Genomic DNA, 26,406 nt, shown 5'->3' on the forward strand with positions numbered 1-26,406 from the left:
TGGATTTAGGCTTGTGTCTTCTTCCAAGTTTCAGGATTATTTAAACACTCCTGTTTCCAAGTAAAGATGGGTAAGGCAGCTGCTTCAGCCCCCGACAGCCCCACCGCATCATGGAGTGAGGCAAGAGCCACCAAACCCAGCCGAGAGGATGACAAGGTGGGAAAAGACAGGGTGAAATCATCTAGGCAGGGAAGACTGAAGTGAGAGGAAGGGTTTTTTTTTTTTTTTTTTTGCTATTTCCTTTATCTTTTCTGGCAAAATTAAGGTTTAATTCTTTGCTGGCAACAAAGTTGATTTTTCAAATGAGGAAAACATTCACAGAGAGAAAGCACATTTAACTAAATTTTATGTTCAAAAGGTGAGTGCACTGATATTTGCAAGTCCTCTGGTCCATGCTGAGAGGCTGCCTTATCACTAGGAGTTCCTCCTCACAAGGTCTTTGTGCTTCTCTTCAGTTCTCTGACACGGAATCCACTAACCAATCTAGGTTGTATACATGTAATTAGAGAACTAATGATGGCCAAGTTCTAATTAACTAATGCAGTGGTTAGGGTCACCTTCTCGGGTTCATATAAAGGATTCTGCTGAACATAGCAGTTTTGGACCTGGTGGCCACTTGGGCAATAACAATGTTTTCACCAGAGGAAACTGAGGACCACATAGGAGACGATACTTATCTAGAGCTGGTCAGTAGTGGATCTATTAATAGAACTAGATTTCAGGTCTTCTAGATGACTCAGACAGTGAAGAATCTGCCTACAATGCGGGAGACCTGGGTTTGATCCCTGGGTTGAGAAGATGCCCTGGAGGAGGGCATGGCAACCCACTCCAGTATTCTTCCTGGAGAATCCCCATGGACAGAGGAACCTGGTGGGCTACAGTCCATGGGGTTGCAGAGTCAGACAGGACTGAGCGACTAAGCAGCAGTACCCAATCTAGGGCTCTTAGCACTCCATAAAGATAACCATTTAACTGGGATCCAAATTACCACAGCAGGGAGAAAGGGGGTTGAAAAGAGATTTCCAAACCTAGGAGACGCCAGTCTCGCTGCCTGGAAATGAACTGGGGAGTTTATAAAATGTGCTGATTTCTGGATTCCATTGCAAGAATTTATATATCACAGACATTCCTCTCAAGTAAATCTGATGCACAACCAAGTTCAGGAATCACTGGCCTGGGTTATACAAGACAGAAGAGCATAGAACCCAGCAGATTTCTATTAAAAAAAAAATGCAAGTCATTCTCCTTACTCACTCTATGAAAAAAATAACATGGAAATATGCAATTATAAAGCTCAAAATAGCTTCTTCAGGAGGAAAAAAAAAATGATTCACACTTCTAAAGATGCTCAGGCCACAGCTGCAATCTGTTCTTATGGCCAAAACCCTTGGAAAGCCCAATTAAGGGAAGCCACGTTGGGCTTGGTTGCCAAGACCCACCCAAAGCTGTGTTGTTCTCTCTGGAGACAGGGAACAATGACCACACCCTAGGGAGACATGCAGGCAGCTGACACTGACCTTCAAGGAGCTGGAAGCTTGGCTTCCTAACCTACAGCTGTCATCCCATGGGGCCAGGCTCCCTTCAGATCCTAGAGGCTAATGCACCTGCTTGGGCAGGAGGCGTCTTGGGAGGAACAGTTTACTGGCCTTTCACTAGAGTCCAAGCTCTGGGCTGGTTCAAGTCCACCCCATTTCCCATAGCGAGGGGGTGGGTAGAGAAGAAGAAGCAAGCTGAGAGCTGTCTGGAGGCAGATGGGGAATATAATAAATTAGGAAGTCACACAGCTGTGTGTTCTGAAACACAAGATTGAAAATAGATCAAGTTTTCCTCTTTGGGGAACATACTGTGGTGTTGATATTTTCTAATTCAAATTTGGACCCAGGAGGCCTCCTCACCAAATTACCCCAAGGCGGAGGAGGGGGAGGGATGAAGAGGAGTCCTTTGGTATAATTCATTTTCACTTACTTTGGAAGAAAAAAGGATGCTGTTTAAGAGGTTTGGGGATAAAGCAGAGACATCATAAAAAATTTAGTGATATCTGAAAAATATTTTTGGAACTGATTTTGAAGCAAATGGAAAGTTACTCTATTTGTATGGTAAATACTTTTTTATTTTTTTGGACCATGCCACATGGCTAGTGAGATCTTAGCTCCCCAACCAGGGATCGAACCCTGACCCTCAGCAGTGAGAGCATGGAGTCTCTACCACTAGACCACCAGGAAATTCCCATTAAATATTTATTAAATGCAGATTTATGTAAAGCACAGGACCAGAGGCTTAGCTAGAACATAAATTCACTCTGAGCCTCATTCTTGGAAGCGCTTACAGTCTGTAAGGAAGATAGGGCATTCTTTAAAAAATGAAAGCAGTATTGATAGTTTTGCACAGTAGTTAAAAGTAAACAGCACAGTAATATCCCATAATAATTAACTGTATCGAATGTCTTCATGACCTCAGCCTACTTAACCTCTCCTAGGGATGGGGGAGCCTGGTGGGCTGCCGTCTATGGGGTCGCACAGAGTCGGACACGACTGAAACGACTTAGCAGCAGCAGCAGAGTCCCAAGTCCTTCAATTGTAAATGGTGATGCTATAAGGGTTAACAGTGTACTGACCTCACAAAATTGCCTTCCAAAGAGAAAGCATCTGAAAAATGGTAGTGGTCTTGTTTTGCTTTTTTTTTTTTTAAATAGATTCTTTCTACTTATCTTTAAAGATCAACAAGTGGTTTTTGATTGAAGTTCAAGTGCCCAGAGTTGGGAGATTCTATTGGCATTCATCTCCTAATCTACTCCAGCAACCAGGAAAATCCATCCAAAGCCCTCAGAAGCTTTAAAAGGCATCCTAGAGCTTCTGTCCATTGCTGCTCTCTCAACCAATGGGGACTCCCTGGGAGTCAGTCCAACACTGTAGGCAATGAACTGAAGACTGGAGGTGTGGGTATCCTCCTGGATTTCTTGTGTGTTTGTTTTTGTTTGGCACATATATATTTTGGTTTTAAACCTTATAACTTAGCATCTCATCACTATTTCAGTGCAGTTTAACATCTTGATTGTGTTGTTTTAATTCCTTTCTTTTTCTGATCTATTTTATACTGCTTTACCATCTAGCTGAAACTTACAGCATTCTACTTATACTTTTTCTCTAATTTCATCCCTCCCAAATTAATATTCTATTTTTACAACATCCTTGGGTCTTTTATCTCATAACTTGGTGTGATACACTCCTACAATAAGTTCTGCAAAGTGTGATTAATGCTCTGGGGAAAAAAAAAAAAACAAACAGCCTATGGGTCTAACCCTGGGTTTTAGAAGAGACAGACATCTGCAGAACTAGAGGAAGATGGTTTTCATTTGTCACATTTTTGGAGTGAGACTAGTAACTTTAATACTAGATTGATTTCCCAAATGAGAACTGAAGATACCATCCATTTAGACAGCCTGCTTCATCTACTGGGATTACTTTACTTTAACGTTTTTTTAAAAATAATGTTTCTACTTATATAAGAAGCTGCATGTCCTGAAATCCATAGTTTTTCATGTATGTAACCACTGGATTTTTGGTAAGCCACATCCCCAGTATTGTTGAACAGAATGGAAGACAATGAAACTCATCATATATGCGGCTGAGCTGCACTGAGAAGGTGGCAGGTAGCAGTGAGCCTCTCTCAGACCCCCAGTGGTGAGATGTCCTGAGCCCGGCTCCTGCCACTGCTCTAATCATGATGCCTCATCCAGTGACATCCCAAACTTTCCTCCCCACAGCCATCCAAGGAAGCCTCTTGTGGGGCAGGGCTGCGGGCACTTTTTGTTCTAAGAGACAACAGGCCAGAGCTGGATCCAATTTAAAATCATATTTATTTATTTGAATTTTTAAAAAATATATTAAATTTTTTCCTGCAACAAGACACATTTTTTTCATATTTCCACATGCTCTCTATTGTGAATATGTGTATATATGTATATATGTATGTATGTATATATGTATGTATGTATGTATATATGTATGTATGTATGCGTAGACAGAGAGAGAAAGAGAATGGTAAAGCAGATATGGTAAAATGTGAATATAATAGTAGATGAACCAGGGTGAAAGGTATAAGTGAATGAATTCTTTGGACTCTCTTGCAAAAAAATGTTTTTTAAAAAAGAAATACTTTTACTTCCACTCGTTTATCATTGCTCTTACTTATCAATTCTTCCTTACCAATTTTTACATTATTATTCTTCCAAAGGAACTCTACCATCGCTCTGTGATGTTCCCATCCCAGATCCCATTGGTATTTTGGAACAAGATATGAGCCTGCACATTGACTGGGGAGCTTAAATCTTGATCACAGTATGTATGTTTTCCTCCCAGGAATAAAACACTTATTTAAAATTTGTGCTGCATATCTTGGTAAACTCTTACAGTTTTCTTCACATTAGTCCCAAGATGTTTTCTGTTAGGATTATTCCGAAGCAGTTTACATTTTTATTGCCACTACTAGAAAAACCCTTTTTATCCATTTTATAATTAACTAATTATTGCTGACATACGGAAATGTTACAAAGTTTTGTTTATCCACTATGTAGCTACTCTTCTAAATGATATTAATCCTAACAGCCTTTCCATCGCTTCTTCAGGGATTTCTAGATAGTTTTATTGTCTATAATTTAAAGTACTTTGTTTCTATCACTGTGTTGTACCTCTATTTGTGTCTATCAGCATCCTTTGCATCCTACTCTAGTTCCAGATTTTAATGGTAAAGCAATTTTGTTATTACCATTTTAAATATCATGTTGGCTTGTTGCATTGTAGTAGTTTACAAAATGATGCTAAGAATGTATCCTATCCCGTCTTTAACAGATGACATTAGTGCTATCAAATACCATTTTGGATTAATTGAAATTAGCATTTCAGTTTTCATATGGAGTTTATTCAGATGTAACGGGCACTGTTCTGTTTCTTTGTTACTGAGTTGCTTTGCCTTCCCTGAGATAAACGGATCTTTGAGCCAAATTCAAGGTCCACTGCTGCTGCTGCTGCTAAGTCGCTTCAGTCGTGTCCGACTCAGTGCGACCCCAGAGACGGCAGCCCACCAGGCTCCCCCGTTCCTGGGATTCTCCAGGCAAGAACACTGGAGTGGGTTGCCATTTCCTTCTCCAATGCATGAAAGGGAAAAGTGAAAGTGAAGTCGCTCAGTCGTGTCCGACTCTTCGCAACCCCATGGACTGCAGCCCACCAGGCTCCTCCGTCCACGGGATTTACCAGGCAAAAGTGCTGGAGTGGGGTGCCATTGCCTTCTCCCAAGGTCCACTGCTAGTAACTATCAATACAAAGGTCTTTATAACATGTATTTTGAAAACACTCATAATCTATTTTTTGTTTTGTTTTTTAATTGCTTTTGTTTTCACCATTTAATTATTTTCAAGTTATCTTTACACTTTTCAGTAAACCACCTCAACTTGTAGGGGAAACAAGGCCACAAATAAGGTAAAAACTCTTCACGTAGTCGAAAGTACAACAGAAGAGACACAGATAAAGTGCTTTAGGAGTTTAGAGGAGGATGTGATATCCTGTTACAGCTGGAGTTCAGGAAGGAATCAGAACAGTCACCCAAATGGGATGTTAAAGATGAACCTGGATGAAAAATATTGCTACAAGGCAGAAGGTGACAACGGGCATCTGTATCCTGTCAGTATGTCTGTGTCTCTCCTCATCATGAGGCGGGCAAATCTACCAGGCTTCCCTCTCAATCTATAACCTAATTTGATAGGAGGAATGGATACTGATTGTTTCCAGCTATGTATCTTCTCAAAAATAATGTAAAAAAGGGCAAGTCCTAAAAAAGCCTATTGTAACTATAAATTATTTTCATCCATTTATAATTGAGATGTGCTTGATATATTCTTTCAAACTGCCAAACTTAATTTTTCTCAGCAACCATGTGTCTATGGAGACAACCATTACACTGTGATTCAGAAGGATATACAAGGACAGCCTTCTGACACACCAACAAAACACCCCAGAACTTCAGATTCGTATGACAGCCACTGGATGCACAGAAAGAGTTGGCTTTGCTATGGGATGAGATGCATTTCAGTGTCTCTGAATCTCTGCATATTCAAGTACTTCCTTCAATAGGACAGCATTTTATAGTTAACAAAACACTTTAACTGACGTTCTTCCTCTGATTTTCAGATGATGATGATTTTCCTGTGTTACAAATGGGAGACTAAGGAGCAATATGTCTGGCTATCATGACAAAGACAAAATCACTGATGTCTATCAACCAGGGCTTCTGATGCTGGATACAGGAATCAGGCCCTCTCTCTCATGGTACTACTGTTATAAATCCTGATATCAATTGTTTAATTTTAGTTTTAGTGGAGTATAACTGCTTTAAAATGTTGTGTTAGTTTCTGCTGTACAATGAAGTGAATATGCACTATATGTATGCGTATGTCCTCTTCCTCTTGAGCCTCCCTCCACCCCTCCCCTTCAATCCCACCCCTCTAGATCATCACGGAGCACTGAGCTGGGCTCCCGTATACAGCAGCTTCCCACCAGTTTTCTGGTTTACACACGGTAGTGTATATATGTCAGTCCTACTCTCCCGACTCGCCTCACCCTCTCCTTCCCATGCTGTGTCACATCTCCATTCTCTACATCTGCATCTCTATTCCTGCCCTGCAAACAGGCTTGTCTGCACCATCTTTCTAGACTCTAGGTCCATTCACATCACAAATGACCTAATTTTGTTCCTTTTTATGGCTGAGTAATATTACATTATATATATTTTAAACAACCACTTTGGACTGACTTTCATACTCTCTCCTATGACATGTTAAATTGGGGCAAAAGTGCATGTAACTTCCTAAATCCAGGCTCAGGGCTTGAATAATTTTTGCTTATTTGCTTACATTAAACTTAAGGCTGAAATAGAGTATGAAAGTATAGACTATAAAGAAGTAGAATATAAACATTTAAGACAGAGTCAACATCTGAGAGGCTTCAACTTGCCATGGATCATGGGTACAAGCTAGTATTAGGAGGGAAAATGTCCTTAAGAGGTTTAATTGTTAAAAGCTAATTTCCTTGAGTTTGCTTTAGCCAGGATGTTCTAAGAATGAAAGTGATGGATGTATTTCTCCAAGTACGAAAACACCAATGTCCCAGAGTTAAGTGTCTATTCTAATTGTTGTGCACTCCAGAGTCCTTCAGATTGCTCATCTGTGTTATTTTTACTTGCTAAAGCAGAGGTGTCTGGGTGATGAATTATACAAGGTGCTTCACTCAGCACCACTGGTATGTGATAATAAATATTTCCACTGAAAGACAAGGTAAGAAAATGCTTAAAATTTTCATAGTGTGTGATGCAGATTTTGTTCTTGTATCTTTTTTTTTAAACAGAGAAGTAGCTATTAAATTTTAATCTAATTATGGTATAGTCAAACAGCTGAAGATGGCAAAGTTATTTCAGAGAAATATGAAGGCTTCAATCATAAATGTATGTCCATCCTGCCCTTCAGAACACTCTGGAGAATAACACACACGAAGGCATAATTGAGGAAGTGGAATATCCATTTGCTAAAAAGAAAATAAGGTAGTGGAGCTCTAGTAGCAAAGTGATGAAAAATGAAATACATTATAATCAAACTTCAATTTCCATTTTTCTGCAACCTTTGATATTGTGACCTAAAAAAATACAGTGCATTTCCTCAACTCCAAATAAAGGCAAAATGACACAGGGCTATAATCTTAATTCAATTTGTTATAGTTTTTTGCAGCAGTAAAGAAAATGCAGAAAATAGGTTTCAAAGTAAAGGGACAGAATTAAGGGTTTGAGCAGTTTGCCAATTTTCTTTAGCTACCCATCATCCTATGGCCACTCAGAGAAGACTAGTTTCAGTCTTGGGAGAAGCTAATGATTTCTATGACCTTTACATGTTCTAGTTCCCTCTCAGTGACTGAGTTTGACACAAGCAATGGTCACAGTGCTGGCCAAAGATACATGAGAAAAAGTTTGCTAAACGGCTTTTGGGTCTACAGTCACACCACCCTGAACACATCTATCTTATCTGAAGGGCTTTTGAAAACATTCTTAGACACCTAAGAAAGATTCTCTGGAAGACACAGCCTCTTGTTCCTCTGGACCATGTGATGATAGCTGCCATTTTGCTATAAGCACGAGAACAAATTTGGTATGCCAAGAATGGCAGAACCAAAAGATGGAAAGAACTTGGGTCTTTGGTGACATCACTAAACAGATATCCACCCCCAGAACCTACTCATGTCTGAAGCTGTGACATTCAATAAATGTTCTTCTTATGTTGGCCATTTTGAGTTGGGATTTTGATTACCTGAAGCTGAAAACCTCCTAATCGACTCTCCATTCATTATCTGTGCTAGGCTAGAGTAAGATAAGTTTGTCTCTGGTCCTGGAACTGCATATTGTCAGGCTTGCAAGGTCTTGTCACACCCAGAAAACATAATCTAGTTCTAGAATTTTATGCTTAGGACTGCAACATTTCTTTTTATTGTTAAAGTTCTTCTACTGGTTCCCACTCCACTATCTGGTGAAATCCAGACACCTCCGTGCTGCAAATCCTTATACCTTGATCCTTGCCTCTCCTGTCAGAATCTCCTCCATTTGCCTGCTCCCTCAAGCTTCCTGCTTTTGCTATACTGAAGTACAAGCCCTCCATATCTGCAAGGGATGGTTCCAGGATTGGTTGGATCCAAGGATGCGGAACCAGCAGATAAGAGCAGACTGCAGAATTCTCCAAACCTCCTGGTCTTTCCACCTACAGGTCTAACCCCCTGGAATTTTCAACAGCTTCTTCCCACCGTGCCTGCCTGGTTATTCTTTTCTTTATCTGCATGATTACACACACTCAGATACCTCTTCTTGAACAAGATGGCAGAGGAGCAGGTGGATGTGGAAAACATCTCTCTCCACGGATATACATCAGGAATAACCTTCAGACACAGAAGTGCATGCAGAACACCAGCTGAGAGCAGACAGGAGTACCTGACTAGCGGAAAAGAATATATAGACCCACGCAAACTTGGTAGGATGAAGGAACTAGGGGAAAAACAGGAGGGTTAGTAGCACTGGACCTGCCCTTGGCGGGTGGGGGAACTGAAGCAGGGGTCTGATCCCCACATCAGGGCAATTGTCTGAGTCAGAGGAGAAACATTTAAGGCTGAATGTGAAACAGCTGATCTGTGGCAGCCTAAATGGAATGAGAATCAGACAGTCCTTGCCGCAGCCATACATACCCCAGACAGGGACGAAGGTCCCCTGAAAGATGCAGCAGCTGGGAGCTAGAGTTTAGAGATTCTGGAGCAATCCCAGGGCGAGGGCTGCTGTTGACTGTGGAGAGATGGATCGCGGGAATGGAAGAGAGGAGATTGTGGTGGGAAATGCCTATGGAGGAAAATGGTCAGCCACGGAAGCAAGGCCATACTGCTGAGTCATGTGTAGGGGGTGGAGACATCACCATAGCCTCTCTTGCCCCACACACCAGCATCAGCAGCTGAACAATAAGAGAGACTAGCCCATCAAACCCCTGATGCACTTAACTATAGAGTAGGATGCCACCCAGGATACCCCTTTAAGTGCCGGATGCACGAATCTACAGTGTAGGACCCCAGCCAGAGGGGCCCCTCTATGTGCCTGACGCTCTAAACAACAGAGAAAGACCCCAGAAAAGGGAGCTCTCTATGTTCGTGAATGGGCGGAGCTATGGAGAAAGACTCGCCAAACAGGCCTTCTGATTGGCAGCTACAAGAGGCTCAAATAAAGACTCTGATAGGGTCATAACTCCTGCAGCTGAGGCAGTCCATGTCCCTGCACACTTGGTGCCGCCAGGGTCCCTGTAAGCTAAGCAGCTGCCCCACTTTCATGTTCAACTCTCACTGGGGCAGAACTGCCACAGGCAAAAAAGACTTGCATCTATGCGCGCAGGGTCACTTTGGTAGTGTCTGACTCTTTGTGACCCTGTACACTGTGGCCTGCCAGGCTTCTCTGTCAGGGAGCGGGGTTCTCCAGGCAAGAATTCTGAAGCGTATTGGCCAATACTGGTTGCCATACCCTTCTGCTGCTGCTAAGTCGCTTCAGTCGTGTCCGATTCTGTGCGAGCCCATAGAGGGCAGCCCACCAGGCTCCACCTTCCCTGGGATTCTCTAGGCAAGAACACTGGAGTGGATTGCCATTTCCTTCTCCAATGCATGAAACTGAAAAGTGAAAGTGAAGTCGCTTAGTTATGTCCGACTCTTAGTGACCCCATGGACTGCCCACCAGGCTCCTCCGTCCATGGGGTTTTCCAGGCAAGAGGGGGGTGCCATCGCCTTCTACGCCATACCCTTCTAGAGCACTGTATTTCCTGCTGCCCTAGCTGCCAACTTTCCTGAGTACCTGGTGCTACCAGAATACCTGCGACCCAAAGAGCTGCACCACCTCCACATTTGGCCTTCACAGGGGCAAACCAAAGTCCTCCAGGGCAGCTTCAGGAGCAAACCCCAGTGGACGACACACATGCAGAGGTGGAAATAAAACCACAATTGAAACCCAGGGGCAGCGTGGCTGAAGAAGACGACCCAAAACCTTCCCACCAGCTGTACAAGCTGCAGATTAAATCCACACGATCAACTAGGCAGACTTTGTATCTATGGAATATATAAAAGGTCATTGACAATTCCCACAAAAATAAATGCACTAGTTCTGATAGCTGTGGACATTGGAGGCAAGAAAACACAGGAGTAGGACCAGATTAGAATCTGAGCTGCCCTCACAGCAGGTCCAGAGATCAGCACCGTGTTGGAGGGCATCCTAGGGAAGTAAGGTGGACTGTGACTTCCATCGAGGGAAAGGACTCTTACAGCAGTGACTCAAGAAAAACATTATTCTGTTTTGACGTGTTCTGTAGATTCTCTTGGAATTTTTTCCCCCGTTTTTCCTCTTCTGTTGTAGCTATGGATTTTATTGGCACTGCTGCTGCTGCTGCTGCTGAGTCGCTTCAGTCGTGTCCGACTCTGTGAGACCCCAGAGACGGCAGCCCGCCAGGCTCCCCCGTCCCTGGGATTCTCCAGGCAAGAACACTGGAGTGGGTTGCCACTTCCTTCTCCAATGCATGAAAGTGAAAAGTGAAAGGGAAGTTGCTCAGTCGTGTCTGACTCTTAGCGACCCCATGGACTGAAGCCCACCAGGCTCCTCCGTCCATGGGATTTTCCAGGCAAGAGTACTGGAGTGAGGTGCCATTGCCTTCTCCTTATTGGCACTATGAAATCTAATTGAGCTTTTGAGCTTTTTTCCCTCAGTTAATTAATAATTAATTATTATTAATTATTATTTCATTGTTCTTAGAAACCTCTGCCTCTACACTGGGCATTTGCAGTTCTGTGGAGTTTTCCTTTTTTTTTTCTTTTCTCTGTTTTTAATTTTTAAAAAATTTTTAAACCTAGTATTTTTTCTACATTTATTCCTTTGTTTTTTCCTACTGTTCTTTTCCCCTTGCAGTTAATCTTTATATAAATCTTCTTTATCTGCCTCTATTTAACTTTGCATATCTATTCTTTCTTTTCTTTCTTTCCTTCCTCTTAACACATTAGTTTTATTTTCATTGCTTTATTTCCCAATTGGCACCTTACTTTGGTTTTATTTTCCAGTTTGTGCTTTTGTTAGTTTTGTTCTGGTAGATACAATTTTTGGTTTCCTTTGTTCACTGGGTCAATCTATTGTACTTTATTTTTGTTGGACTGTATTGATTTTGCTTATGGTTGTATATGTATATGTGTATATTCAGTCACACTTTTTATTGTTGTTATAAACCTCTGCCTCTACACTGGGCTTTTGCAGTTCTGTAAAGCTTTCCTTTTTTCCCTCTTTTTTCCCTCTCTTTTTTATAATTTTAATTTCTAATTTTTTAAGATCTACTTTTCTACACTTATTCCTTTGTTTCCCTTTTCTATTGTTCTTTTCCCCTTGCAGTTAATATTTAATGTATATAAATCTTCTTCATCTACCTCTGTTTAACTCTGCATATCTATTCTTTCTTTCCTTTCCTCTCAACATATTTGTTAGTTTTGTTTTCATTGCATTATTCCCCATTTGGCACCTTGCTTTAGTTTTGTTTTCCAGTTTCTGCTTTAGTTAGTTTTGTTCTTAACTAGTAAATATAATTTTTTATTTCCTTTGTTTGCCAGGTCAGTCTACTATATTTTATTTTTGTTGGACTGTTTTGACTTTGCTCATGGGTGTATATGTAAATGTGTATATTCCATTATTTTAATTATTATTTGCCTGATTTTGTAACTGCCATTTGTCTGGGATTCATCTTTGGTTTCTCATCTTTGGGCATTTGTTTTAATCTCATTTAATGCCATAACAAACCATTTGTGGAATCTTCGTTCCTGACCAGAGATCAAGCCCTGAGCTTTGGAGTGGGAGCACTGACTCCAAGACCTTAGACTATCAGAGAACTAATCTTAGGGAGTATCAAATAGTGAGCACTCACACAAGGGAAACCAAGTCTATACAAGACCCAGCATCACTGAACCACCAGTAGCACCCTGTACAGGATGCCTCATCTAAACAACGAACAAAACAAAGTGCAAACACAATCATCAGCAGACAGGGCTACCACCTCACTCAGCCTTGCCCGTCAGAGGGAAAACAAACAAAAATCCAGCACAAATCTCACCCTATACAAAGCTTACACAAACCACTGGACCAACCTTAGGAGGGCAGAGACGAAAAGGAAGAAAGAATTCAACCTTGAAGGCTGGGAAAAGGAGACCTCAAACACAAGTTAAAAAAAAAATAATGAAAAGGCAGAGAAACACTACACAAATGAAGGAACAAACTAGAAACACAGCGGTCCAAATAAATGAAGGGGAAATAGGAACTACCTGAAAAAGAATTCAGAATGGTGCTAGTAAAGAGGATCAAAAGCCTTGAAACAAAATGGAGAAAATGCAAGAATCAATTAACAAAGCCTAGAAGAATTAAAGAATAAACATACAGAGACAAACAACACAATTACTGAAACTAAAAATACTCTAAAAAGAATCAATAGCAGAATATCTGAAGCAGAAGAATGAATCATTGAGCTGGAAGATAAAATGGTGGAAATAATTTCTGAAGAGCAGAATAAAGTAAAAAGAATGAAAAGAACTGAGGACAGTCTCAGGGACTTCTGGGACAATATCAAATACACCAACATTCAAATTATAGGGGCCCCAGAAGAAGAAGCGGAGAAGGCAATGGCACCCTACTCCAGTACTCTTGCTTGGAAAATCCCATGAATGGAGGAGCCTGGTAGGCTGCAGTCCGTGGGGTCGCTAAGAGTTGGACACGACTGAATGATTTCACTTTCACTTTTCACTTTCATGCATTGGAGAAGGAAATGGCAACCCACTCCAGTGTTCTTGCCTGGAGAATCCCAGGGATGGGGGAGCCTGGTGGGCTGCCGTCTGTGGGGTCACACAGAGTTGGACACGACTGAAATGACTTAGCAGTAGCAGCAGAAGAAGAAGAAGAGAAAAAGGAAGGGTATGAGAAAAATTTTGAAGAGACTATAGTTGAAAATCTCCCCAACATGGAAAAGGAAATAGTCAGTCAAGTACAAGAGGCACAAAGAGTCCCATACAGGATAAACCCAGGTAGAAACATGCCAAGACACATACTCATCAAACTAACAAAGAAAGAATATTAAAAGCAGCAAGGGAGAAGCAACAAGTAACATAGAAGGGAAACCCCATATGCTTAACAGCTGATCTTTGAGCAGAAACTCTGCAGGCCAGAAGGGAATGGCGGGATATATTTAAAGTACTGAAAGCAAAAAACTCTACAACCAAATCCTTGTACCCAGCAAGGATCTCATTCAAAATTGATGGAGAAATAAAATGTTTTTCAGATAAGCAAAAGTTAACAGAATTCAGCACCACCAAACCAGCTTTACAACAAATGTTAAAGGGACTTATACAGTCAAGAAATACGAGAGGAAAAAAAAAAAATCTACAAAATCAACCCCAAACAACTACGAAAATAGCAGCTGGAACATGTGTGTGTGTTAGTTACTTAGTCATGTCCAACTGTTTGCAACCCCATAGACTGCAGCCCACCAGGCCCCTCCATCCATGGGATTCTCCAGGCAAGAACACTGGAGTGGGTTGCCATTTCCTTCTCCAAAAGGAACTAGAGAAAGAAAGAAAGTGAAGTCGCTCAGTCCTGTCCGACTCTTTGTGACCCCATGGACTATAGCCTACCAGGCTCCTCCACCCATGGTATTTTCCAGGCAAGAGTACAGGAGTGGGTTGCCATTTCCTTCTCTGAATTGGAACATATATATCAATAATTACTTTAAATGTAAATGGATTAAATGCTCCAACCAAAAGACACAGACTGGCTGAATGGATAAAAAAACAAGACCCATATATATGATGTGTACAAGAAACCGACTTCAGACCTCAAGACACATATAGACTGAAAGTGAGAGGATGGAAAAATATATCCCCTGCAAATGCGAAGCAAAAGAAAGTTGAAGTAGCAATTCTCATATCAGACAAAATAGACCTTAAAATAAAGAAGATTATAAAAGATAAGGAAGGACACTACATAATGATCAAGGGATCAATCCAAGAGGAAGACATAACAATTGTAAATATCTATGCACCCAACATAGGAGCATCTCAATACATAAGACAGACTCTAACAGACATAAAAGGAGAAATTGATAGTGACACAATAATAGTAGGGGACCTTAACACCCCACTCACACCAATGGACAGATCATCAAAACAGAAAATTAATAAGGAAACACAAGTCTTAAATGATACATTAGATGAGATGGATCTCAGTGATACCTTCAGGACATTCTATCCAAATGCAGAAGAATACACCTTCTTGTCAAGTACACATGGAACATTCTCCAGTATAGATCACATCTTGGGTCACAAATCAAACCTCAGTAAATATAAGAAAACTGAAATCGTATCAAGCGTCTTCTCTGACCACAATGCTATAAGACTAGAAATCAATTATAAGAAAAAAACTGTAAGAAACACAAACACATGGAGATTAATCAACACATTTCTAAATAACCAACAAGTTTCTGAAGATATCCAAAGGGAAATAAAAAAATTTCTAGAAACAAATGACAATGAAAACACAACTCAAAACCTATTGGATGCAGCAAAAGCAGTTCCAAGAGGGAAGTTTATAGCAATCTTACCTCAAGAAAGAAGGAAAAAATCGAATAGACAACCTAACTTTCACCTAAAACAACTGGAAAAAAAAGAACAAAAAACCCCCAAAATTAGTAGAAGGAAATAAATCACAAAGATCCAAGCAGAAATAAATGAAAAGGAAATGAAAGAAACAATAGTAAAGATTAATTAAACTAAAAGCTGGTTCTTAAAATTGACAAACCTTTAGCCAGCCTCATCAAGGAAAAAAGAGAGAAGAATCAAATCAACAAAATTAGAAATTAAAAAGGAAAGGTTACAACAGATAATGCAGAAATACAAAGGATTATAAGAGACTATTATGAACAACTATATGGCAATAAAATGGATAGAAATGGACAGATTCTTAGAAAAGTTCAATCTTCCAAGACTGAACCAGGAAGAAATAGAAATTATCAACAGCCCAATTACAAGCACTGAAATTGAAGCTGTGATAAAAAAATTTCCCCAAAACACAAAAGCCCAGGACCAGATAGCTTCACAGGAGAATTCTATCAAACATTTAGAGAAGAGCTAGTGCGTATCCTTCTAAAACTCTTTCAAAAAACTGCAGAGAAAGGAACACTTCCAAACTCATTTTACAAGGCCACCATCACCCTGATACCAAACCAAACAAAGACAACACAGAAAAAGAAAACTACAGGCCAATATCACTGATGAACATAGATGCAAAAATCCTCAAAAAAATTTTAGCAAATAGAAATCAGCAACACATCAAAAAGCTCATACACCATGATCAAGTTGGGTTTATTCCAGGAAAGCAAGATTCTTTAATATACGCAAATCAATCAATGTGATATACCATATTAACAAATTGAAAGATAAAAATCATATGATAATCTCAACAGATTCAGAAAAAGCATCTGACAAAATTCAGCACCCATTTATGATTAAAACTCTTCAAAAAATGGGCATAGAAGGAACCTACCTCAATTGAGTAAAGGCCATATATGATAAGCCTAAAGCAAACATTATTCTCAATGGTGAAAAACTGAAAGTATTTCCCCTAAGATCAGGAACAAGATAAGGGTCTCCAGTTTCACCACTATTATTAAACATAGTTTTGGAAGTCCTAGTTACAGCAATCAGAGAAGAATAAGAAATAAAATAAATCCAGATCAGAAAAGAAGAAGCAAAGATCTCACTGTTTTCAGATGACATGATACTGTACATAGAAAACCCTAAAGACAGTATCAGAAAATTACTAGAGTTAATCAGTGCATTTAGCAAAGTTGCAGGATACAAAATCAATACACAGAAGTAACTTGCATTTCTATATACTAACAATGAAAAATCAGAAAGAAATTAAGGAATCAATCCTATTTGCCATTGCAATAAAAGAATTAAATATCTAGGAATAAACTTACCTATGGAGACAAAAAGAACTGTACATAGAAAACTATAAGACACAAAAAATGAAATCAAAGATGACATAAATAGATGGAGAGATATTCCATGTTCCTGGGTAGGAAGAATCAATGTTGTGAAAATGACTATACTACCAAACACAACCTACAGATTCAATGAGATCCCTATCAAATTACCAATAGCATTTTTCACAGAACTAGAACAAAAACTTTCACAATTCATATGGGAACACAAAAGACCCCGAATAGCCAAAGCAGTCTTGAGAAAGAAGAATGGAGCTGGAGGAATCAACCTTCCTGACTTCAGATTATACTACAAAGCTACAGTCATCAAGACAGTATGGTAGTGGCACAAAAACAGAAATATAGACCAATGGAACAAGATAGAAAGCCCAGAAATAAACACACACACCTATGGGTACCTTATTTTTGACAAAGGAGGTAAGAGTATACACTGGGGCAAAGACAACATCTTCAATAAATTGTGCTGGGAAAATTGGACAGCTACATGTAAAAGAATGAAATTAGAATACTTCCTAACACCAGACACAAAGATAAACTTAAAATGGATTAAAGACATAAATGTAAGAATAGAAACTACAAAAATGTAAGACCAAAACTAGAGGAAAACATAAGCAGAACACTCGACATAAATGAAAGCAAGATCCTCTATGACCTACCTCCTAGAGTATCAGAAATAAAAACGAAAGTAAATAAGTGGGACCTGATTAAACTTAAAAGCTTTTGCACAGCAAGGGAAACTATAAGCAAGGTGAAAGACAACCCTCTAAATGGGAGAAAATAATAGCAAATGAAACAACTGACAAAGGATTAATTTCCAAAATACCCACGCAGCTCATACAACTCAATGCCAGAAAAACAAACGACCCAATCAAAAAGTGGGAAAAAGACCTAAACAGACATGTCTCCAAAGAAGACATACAGATGGCTAACAAATGCATGAAAAGATGCTCAACATCACTCATTATTAGAGAAATGCAAGTAAAAACTACAATGATATCACCTTACACCAGTTAGAATGGCCATCATCAAAATGTCTACAAACAATAAATGCTGGAGAGGGTTTAGAGAAAAAAGAACACTCTCACACTGTTGGTGGGAATGTGAACTGATACAGCCACTATGGAAGACGGTATGGAGATTCCTTAAAACACTAGGAATAAAACCACCATATGACCCAGCAATCCCACTCCTAGGCATATACCTTGAGGAAACCAAAACTGAAAAGAACACACGTATCCCATTGTTCATTGCAGCACTATTTACAATAGCTAGAACATGGAAGCAACCTAGATGTCCATTGAGAGATGAACGGATAAAGAAGGTGTGGTAATATACACAATGGAATATTACTCAGCCGTAAAAAGGAACACATTTGAGTCAGTTATGATGAGGTGGATGAACCTAGAACCTATTATACAGAGTGAAGTAAGTCAGAAAGAGAAAGATAAATATCGTATTCTAACACATATATACAGAATCTAGAAGAATGGTACTGAAGAACTTATTTACAGGGCAGCAGCGGAGAAACAGACCTAGAGAATAGACTTATGGACATGGGGAGAGGGGAGGAGAGGGTGAGATGCATATAAAGAGTAACATGGAAACTTACATTATCATATGTTAAATAGATAGCCAACAGGAATTTGCCGTATGGCTCAGGAAACTCAAACAGGGGCTCTGGATCAACCTAGAGGGGTGGGATGGGGAGGGAGATGGGAGGGAGGTTCAAAAGGGAGGGGAAATATGTATACCTATGGCTGATTCATGTTGAGGTTTGACAGAAAACAATAAAATTCTGTAAAGCAATTATCCTTCAGTAAAAATTAAATTAAAATGAAAAAAAGTCTCTTCTTGAGCGATGTCATATCCCTTCCTCAGCCTGCATGGCTTTCCATGAACAAAATAACTAAACAATGCCCCTAGGAACATTAACATATCTTAAATGTAATCTACAAATAGTAAGATGCTTTATAATTATTTGTTTACATGAAAGACTCTCCAGTCAGTGCGTGAACTGCTAGAGGATGAAGTGTGTGTTCTAAGTCCTCGTCATCAGTATAGGTTTCCCAGGTGGCTCCATGGTAAAGAATCCTCCTGCCAAACAGGAGACCCGGGTTCAATCCTTGGGTCGGAAAGATCTCCTGGAGAAGGAAATGGCTACCCACTCCAGCATTTTTGCCTGGAGAATTCCATGGACAGAGGAACCTGGCTGGACCCATGGGGTCTCAAAAGAGGTACCACTTAGTGACTAAATAACAACATAAAGGAAGAGCTCTAGCTATTGAATGAATGTGAAATAAAAAATAAATATCCTAGCTCTAACTGCAATTGGAATATAACTTATCTGTTGGATCCTTATCCAGAGGATAAGTAATTAACCTATTTGTGTCAGAAATCAAATTTTCTTTGCATTCCTAAAAAGCTTATTATTGCTTTTGAAACAGTACTACAAAAGCAAAAACAACAGTTATCATTGTTAGCTCCTGTTAGGAGCAGGGTTTCTTCATAACGAATCGATTAGCCTGTATCATGCCTCCTTTCCTTTGTAAGGAAACCATTTCCTGCTTTCGCCTATTCTCACCCATCCCACATTCACAAACACACCTCTCCTTTTGAAAACGTTCTCCCTCTACTTCAATATTCTTCTACATGGGGCTGACAATTCTACAACCCAGGCCACGGGGATGTGAGACTACCTCTAGGTCAATAGGATTCTTCTTTTTGTGATTTTTAAAATTGAAACTAAGAGAACACAAGTGCCTCAAACAAGCCCCATGAAGAAAGCCAGCATCAAACCAGTCAGTTCTAAAGGAAATCAATCCTGAATATTCATTGGAAGGACTGATGCTGAAGCTGAACCTCCAATATTTTGGCCACCTTAAGTGAAGAGCCAACTCATTAGAACAGACCCTGATGCTGGGAAAGATTGAAGGCATGAGGAGAAGGGGACGACAGAGGATGAGATGGTTGGATGGTATCACTGACTCAACAGACATGAGTTTGAGCATGCTCCAGGAGATGGTGAAGGACAGGGAGGCCTGGTGTGCTGCAGTCCATGGAGGTCAGAAGAGTCAGACATGATTGAGTGACTGAACAATAACAACAGAATGTACAGAATGAAGAAACAAAGGATATGGTTGCAGATCTTGCTTCCAGTTGTCACTTAAATCAGAGCACTTTCCCTTCTTGGCTTAACTTGGCAGTTTGTTTGTTTACGGGAAGTAAAATCCTATCACTTGAAAAAAAGACTATCATCTTCCAACTAAAGCACATCCAAGATCTCATTTAACCCTCCCAACAATTATATGCAGTAGACAGTATCTTTATTTTATGGATAAGGAACCAGAAAGCTCAGAACAGAGAGAAGCATGCCCAAGGCATCTGATTAATAGCTGAGCTATGATTCAAATTAGGTCATTCAGATGCCAAAATGCAAACACTTGACTTCCCTGCCTCTTTCTGAACCACTCTTTGAGCAACCTGAACACCAGTTTGAATTCAGTGACCTTAGACAATAGGCAGAAAGCACAAGTCTTCTCTTCATTAATCAAAATAGATGCTATTGATCTTGGTTAACTCCTGGGGGTATTACAGACTTCAATTAAATACCTTGATAAAGTGCTCTGAGAATATAAAGAGGCATTGTTTTATAGACTACACTACTAAACATTTGCGTCTTACAATGCCAATAATTGGGATGTAGAAAAACAATGCTTTTTTAAAAAGTAATCCAAAAAAACCTTGTGCATAAATATTAGGTATTAGTAATTTAACTGAACATTAATATGTTTGCTTCAGACACTAAGATATAATTGGTATTTCAGAAGTGGGTTCCCTCAAAAGACCTTAAGTTAAATCAAAAGGCAAAACATTTCTAGAAAATTGAATCTTCCTACTACTGTAGAAAAATGAGTTAGAATTTTAATTAGTACTTCTTTCGTCTCAGTACTTGCTCATAGACGTAATGTGACCGTGATCTTCCCGGTCAATTATTAACACAAATCATTGATTTGGGAATGGAGAAAAGCAAACACACACAGACCAAAGGGAGATGGATTTGTGTGTGAACCTAATTTTCCTCAGAAGAAAAACAGACATCTCCTCCAGCGTAAGGGTATGCTTAAATTTACTTTTTCTATTAGTAACTTATTTAATATGGCAACAAACAAAAGGCAATCCATTAAAAAGCAATTTTCCTCTTACTCCAGGGTGTTTCATCATTTGCTATCTAGCACTCAATCAGAATGTAGCAATCCTTTAATATTTTATGAGTAGAAAACAACCAATTTGGGCATGAAGACTTCAGAAATGTGGGGGTCTTTTGTAGGCTTGCAAAATGTCAGAAATGGGCTCTGCAGTCAGTAGAGGGTGAACACAGGTCATCCTGAAAGCTCAACTATCGAAATTTGAAAATTATGCTTTAGATCAGATAATGGGTGTGTGTATATATATATATATATATACACATGTATTTATGGATATATAAACACACATTTATAGCTAAGAGGAAAAAACATCAGTTTCAACTCATATACTTTCTCAAGTGGAAGACTGATTCCTGGGGACAGAGACCATATCTGGTTCACCTTTGCACCTACAGTGTTCAACATTGTCTCTGGCATATTGTAATTAATCAGTAGATTTTTATTAAACAAATGAATAGATGCATTTTTCATCTTAGAGGAAAGGAAGCCTGCCATGGAGATGTCAGAAACCAGACCTGACCTGGTGCTAAGCAAGTTGCAGCAGCATATTGGAGGCCTTCTCTGCAGCAGAAGGTTCTCACCTTCTGAAATGGTGCATAGTGTCTGGAACACCTCCAGGGATCCCAAAGGTATTTGCCTTCATTCTTACTTGATTACCTCAGCCCACAGAATGGGATTCTCTCCTGGTTCCTGGCTTGACTACCAGGTCTTCAAAAATCTGGGGAGGGTGCTCTATACCAGGCAGAGGTCAGCCCCTAATCTATACCAATTCCCTCCCTCAAAGCACAGAGCTGACATTTACATGAACAGCATGCTCTGCTTAGACTCTTGTCACAAAAGTTCTTGTCCACACACCAGATGGGGCACCATTGACAGGGAGGAGAGTCCAAATCAGATACACATTAATCTTGCCCACATATAGCCTGAAATGTGGCCATCCTGTCCAAGTTAGTTTCCTGAGGTTGAATACTGCCTATTCCTAGGGTACTCCTCTCATACTTAACCCTTGCAATTTCAGACACCAAAGTTACTTGTGATCAAGCCAAAATGAATGCAACTACTCAAACCATCACCCCAACCCTGTCTGGGAAAATGTAGGAATATGAGCATGTAGTGAAGTTTGCTACTCGTTACTCAAGGACACAAATGTCATAAGTAGCCAAGACAGAATCCCGCTGCCTGTTGTCCCCAACATTCTCCCTCTAGTCTACCATATTTCTGCTCTGTGCTAACTTGTAGCATAATGGACACATGCCCATTGGGCAAAGGAGAAAAGCAGAAAGCTGGGTATGACAGTCGAAGCACACAAGAGCTTACCTTCTGCTATCATCAAGATGAGAGTAGGATAGCCAAAGCAGGCCACTGGGGCAGACAAAAATGAAGGCAGGACAGGAGAAGGACATTGCAAGGCAGTAATCTGGACACAGGATATACCAGCCAAGCAGAGCGTGACTGTTCACGTTTCTGAAAATCTTGGATAGTCATCAGTGCCTTTTAGCAAGTGACTTTCTAGACTTTTCCCCATCAAATTGAGATAAACAGGAAATAGTCATGCTTATCAGACTGAGGAATTCAGGAGGATTTTTTTGACTCAGGACTTTAATTCTTCAGTGGAATACCTAGTAAGCTGCACAGCAGACATAAGTCTCTACAAGTTAGTGAAATGAGTAGGAAGGATAACTCAGGTCAAGGATTAAAGTAAAAATGAAATGTTAGCATTGGTGATAAGTGAACCCAAACAGACTACACAGACATCTCTCAGGATAGGTTGTTACTCTTTTAATGCAAAAATGACCTAATTTGGGCTTTGTAATGACCTGAAAGTAATGACCTTTCATGGGAGTTCCGCACCCGATTTGGTTTCTTTCCCCCACCCACATTGGGAGGATGATAACACTCACTGTGCTTGGTCAAACAGGCTCAAATTCTTAGCTTTTTTCCTTATTAAGTTCTACATTTTTAAAATTTACCTTAGCAGTGATAGTAGTCAGTTTTACATTGTAAATAAAACATAACCCCCTTTCCAATTTCATCTTTAGATTCCTTCCCATCAATCATTATAGACCATTATTTTATGCTCTCAAACAGGTGACTAAATATTTATGCTTTCACAATAATACCAAACACTAGACATTCCTCTGGTATAAACAGCTTTTGCTGATGCCTATGTTATTAAGTCTACAAGAAAAGATTTATATGTGTGTCGGCTCTATAGCTGTTATAGGGAATGGAATTTAGCTGCTATAGGGAGACTCAGTGTTAACAATGATTGCAGGCCAGGTTAAATCAGATTTGCCTTAACTGGTTAAAACCAAATTATGCAAGGGAGCAAAAGCCAAGAGAATTATCATGCTCTCTATTTCTAGGTATCCTCTCTTAAATTCTGTAACACTGTGTAAGGGAGGAAAAGAGCAATAAGCATATTTCTGACCACACAGCTACTCATTTCCTTCAATAATTCTATCTTTCATAGAGAAAGGATTATAAGCAAGTAAAATACTTGGAAGCAAGAGAATTTCATTAAAGTGTGCCATTTTTCTTTATATAAGAAAGATGTTTCAAAAAGCAAAAAGAAAATGATCTACTGGTAGCTTAAAATTGGAATTTTAAAAAAGAAACCCATAGATCTTTTCCTAAACAGAGCAATATACACTCTTACAATATTTTAAATTTGGTCACAATACCTGCACATTTTTCCATTCCTGTAGATTTTAGTATTTATTCCTAGAGCAGACATGCAGAAATACATACACGGGAAACCCGAGTTAAAGAATGTTTGGTCCATGGGAATGATGCCCATGCTCAGCTGTCAGCACCTTGGGAACCCTGACTGTAGGTGGGCACCCCCAGAAGCTGGATCTCTGCCAAGCTTCATACCCTGTGGGAAATGAGGGTACTTACGCAGCTCGCCCACTTTCAGGATTTCACACAGCATCTTGGTCAGCTCTATACTACTGCGGCCAAAGGGACATTCATGCTTATCTTCTCGGCTACTGTTCTCAAGCACAATCTGCAAGCAGGAAAGGAAGGAGGTCAGAAAGGGAAGTCAGTTTACAGAAAACATCAAAAGTGTTGGCTGTATTGTAATAGAGACACAGATCCACTTCAGACCACCAAACTAGGGCTCTTGGGAGCAGAACAAAATTGTACTCTAAGTATAGTCTCTGTATATAGGGCTGAAAACCCTCTTGTTTTCCAAATCTCCTAAAAACCACTTCCAACTCTGTAAGAGGATATTTTGCTCATCAGTTTCCACTTACCCAGAGGTGCCTATGGAGAGTTTTTAAAAATAGTACAATAAAGACTTTTTACTTAAGTAACAAAACCACTCTCTTATTCTCCCAATCATATCTTCCCTTTCCTGGGAATAGCAACTCTCCTTTAACGACTTCAGCTCTGACAGTTTCTTTCTTTTTTTTCAAATATTCTTTTCCACTATGGTGTATCATAGGGATATTCTATATTGTATAGAACTGTATTCTATACAGTTCTCTATGCTATACAGTAGAACCTTGTTGTCTCTCCATTCTATATCTAAAAGTTTGAAAGAAAGTGAAAGTCGCTCAGTCATCCGACTCTTTGCAACCCCATGGACTGTATAGTCCATGGAATTCTCCAGGTCAGAATACTGGAGTGGGTAGCCTATCCCTTCTCCAGTGGATCATCCCAACCCAGGAATCAAACTGGGGTCTCCTGCATTGCAGGTAGATTCTTTACCAACTGAGCTATCAGGGAAGCCATGTAAAAGCTTACCTCCTGCTAATCCTAACCTGCCACTCCATCCCTCCCCTCCAATCCCCTTCCCCTTGGCAACCACATGATTCTGTTTCAGAATAGGTTCATTTGTTCATATTTTAGATTCCACATAAAAGTGACATCATATGGTATTTGTATTTCTCTTTTTTGCTTACTTCACTTAGTTTGATCATTGCTAACTGCATCCATGTTACTGCAAATGGTATTATTCCATTTTTTTTTAATGGTTCAGCTCCTATATTTAATCACATATTTCCCACAGGAGTTTCCATGTTCTTACAAGAGCTCACCCCAGCATTAGTTGACCAAGCACACCTAATGGACATGTGACACAAAAATGGACCATCCAGAGTTCTTCCCTGAGACTTAGCACCATAATTGGGAAAATTGACCCAACTATGCTTATATTACCCAAGAGGTATGAGTGTAGGAACTACCTGAAAGTGAGTCTGCAAAAAAAAAAAAGGAAAAGAAAAGCAAGTCAAAATGCAAGGGGAAATAGAGCAGAGGCAGGGGTGGCCGTGGCAGCATTTGAGTGCTGAGCAAAACTACCTCCCCAAATTTATGGTTTATTTGCTCAACCCTCCCTTTGAAAATTATTTGTGCCATCTAACAAATTATCTTCTTTCCTTAAGCTGGTTTGAGATATTCCTACCATAACTAAGGGAGCCATTTAGCACATTTATTAAACAAAAGTAAAACAAAAAAGGGAAAACTCTACTTCAGGAGTAAAGGGCTATTAGCCAACTGTTCTAAAGCACACAATAATAATAAAAAAATTAAGGTTGCCAAACTTCAAATTCATATGTCGACAAAAAGAATAATCAGCTTATTCATCTCTGAAGCTCCCTATAACTTTCCCAGTGGGTTGTCTGGAATGTCCTTAAAAGCTATAGGACCTTCAGTAGGTGTCTCCCAGAAGCGTTTACCACTATGACTTCTTCAGTGGAAGAAATGGTGTTTTATTCATTCAATCAATAGTAGTAATTGAGTACCTACTGTCTACCAGAAAAATGCCTAGGCCCATAGAGTGGAGAGCGAGACCAGGGCTTTGACCTATAGGAGCATCCACTCTAACCATGGCAGACAGACAAAATGAAAGAGGCAATTACAGAGAGAAGAGCACTGATATATAAACACTATCATGTATAAAAGAATTAGTGGGAAGTTGCTAAATAACACAGGGAGCCCAGACTGGTGCTCTGTGATGACCGAGAGCAGAGCAGTATGGGGTGGGGATGGAGGCAGGGGAGGGAGGGAAGGGATACACACACACACACACACACACACATATATGACTGATCTGTGTTGTTTTACAGCAGAAAGCAACACAAAATTGTAAAGCAATTTCCATCAATTAAAAAATTAATATACTTTTTGAAAAAGAGGTAATTATAGTTTATAACAAGTGCTACCAAAAAGATTAACTGGTTGAGGTGGTAAAGAGTAACAAGAAAGACCTGCAGAGGAGAGTACAGATAACCAGGTGACTATTAGGAATCAAGGGGTGAAATAGAGTTTGCATGTCAAGGTCTAGGAGAAAGAATAGTCCAGGCAGAGATCAAGGACAGAGCCGCTGAGTTGAGTAGGGTATGTTTCAGATACAGTCTCCTCACGTAGCCTGGTCTACAATGTGGAGGGGTCTGGAGCTGTGCCGGGCAGTATTAGGATTCCAGGAGGCCGAGCAGGGAAGAGAGAGCCAGAGGGTGTAGAGGTTGGCTGAAACCACTGCCCCAGGGCTCCAGTGGGTGTCATTTTCAAATTCTGAGATGCTAACCTGGAAGTTGAGACAAGTGAGCAACATGGTCTGATTTGTTTTGA

At 39.9% G+C, this 26,406-nt stretch overlaps 1 protein-coding gene across 6 annotated transcripts in view; it reads right to left on the minus strand.

Moving 5' to 3' along the window:
* ELMO1 (engulfment and cell motility 1) overlaps positions 1-26,406 on the minus strand; it is a 585,897-nt gene that overhangs the window by 231,870 nt on the left and 327,621 nt on the right. For all 6 annotated transcript variants that reach the window (XM_086398481.1, XM_086398483.1, XM_086398480.1 and 3 more), the window contains one exon: positions 23,731-23,839. In XM_086398481.1, the coding sequence (XP_086254607.1) occupies positions 23,731-23,839 (109 nt within the window). The remainder of the gene's footprint in view (positions 1-23,730; positions 23,840-26,406) is intronic.

This window comes from Bos grunniens, chromosome 4 (assembly GCF_055505025.1).
Source record: "Bos grunniens cultivar Pamir isolate PY7600 chromosome 4, Bosgru_T2T1.0, whole genome shotgun sequence".
Classification (NCBI taxonomy): Eukaryota; Metazoa; Chordata; class Mammalia; order Artiodactyla; family Bovidae; genus Bos; species Bos grunniens.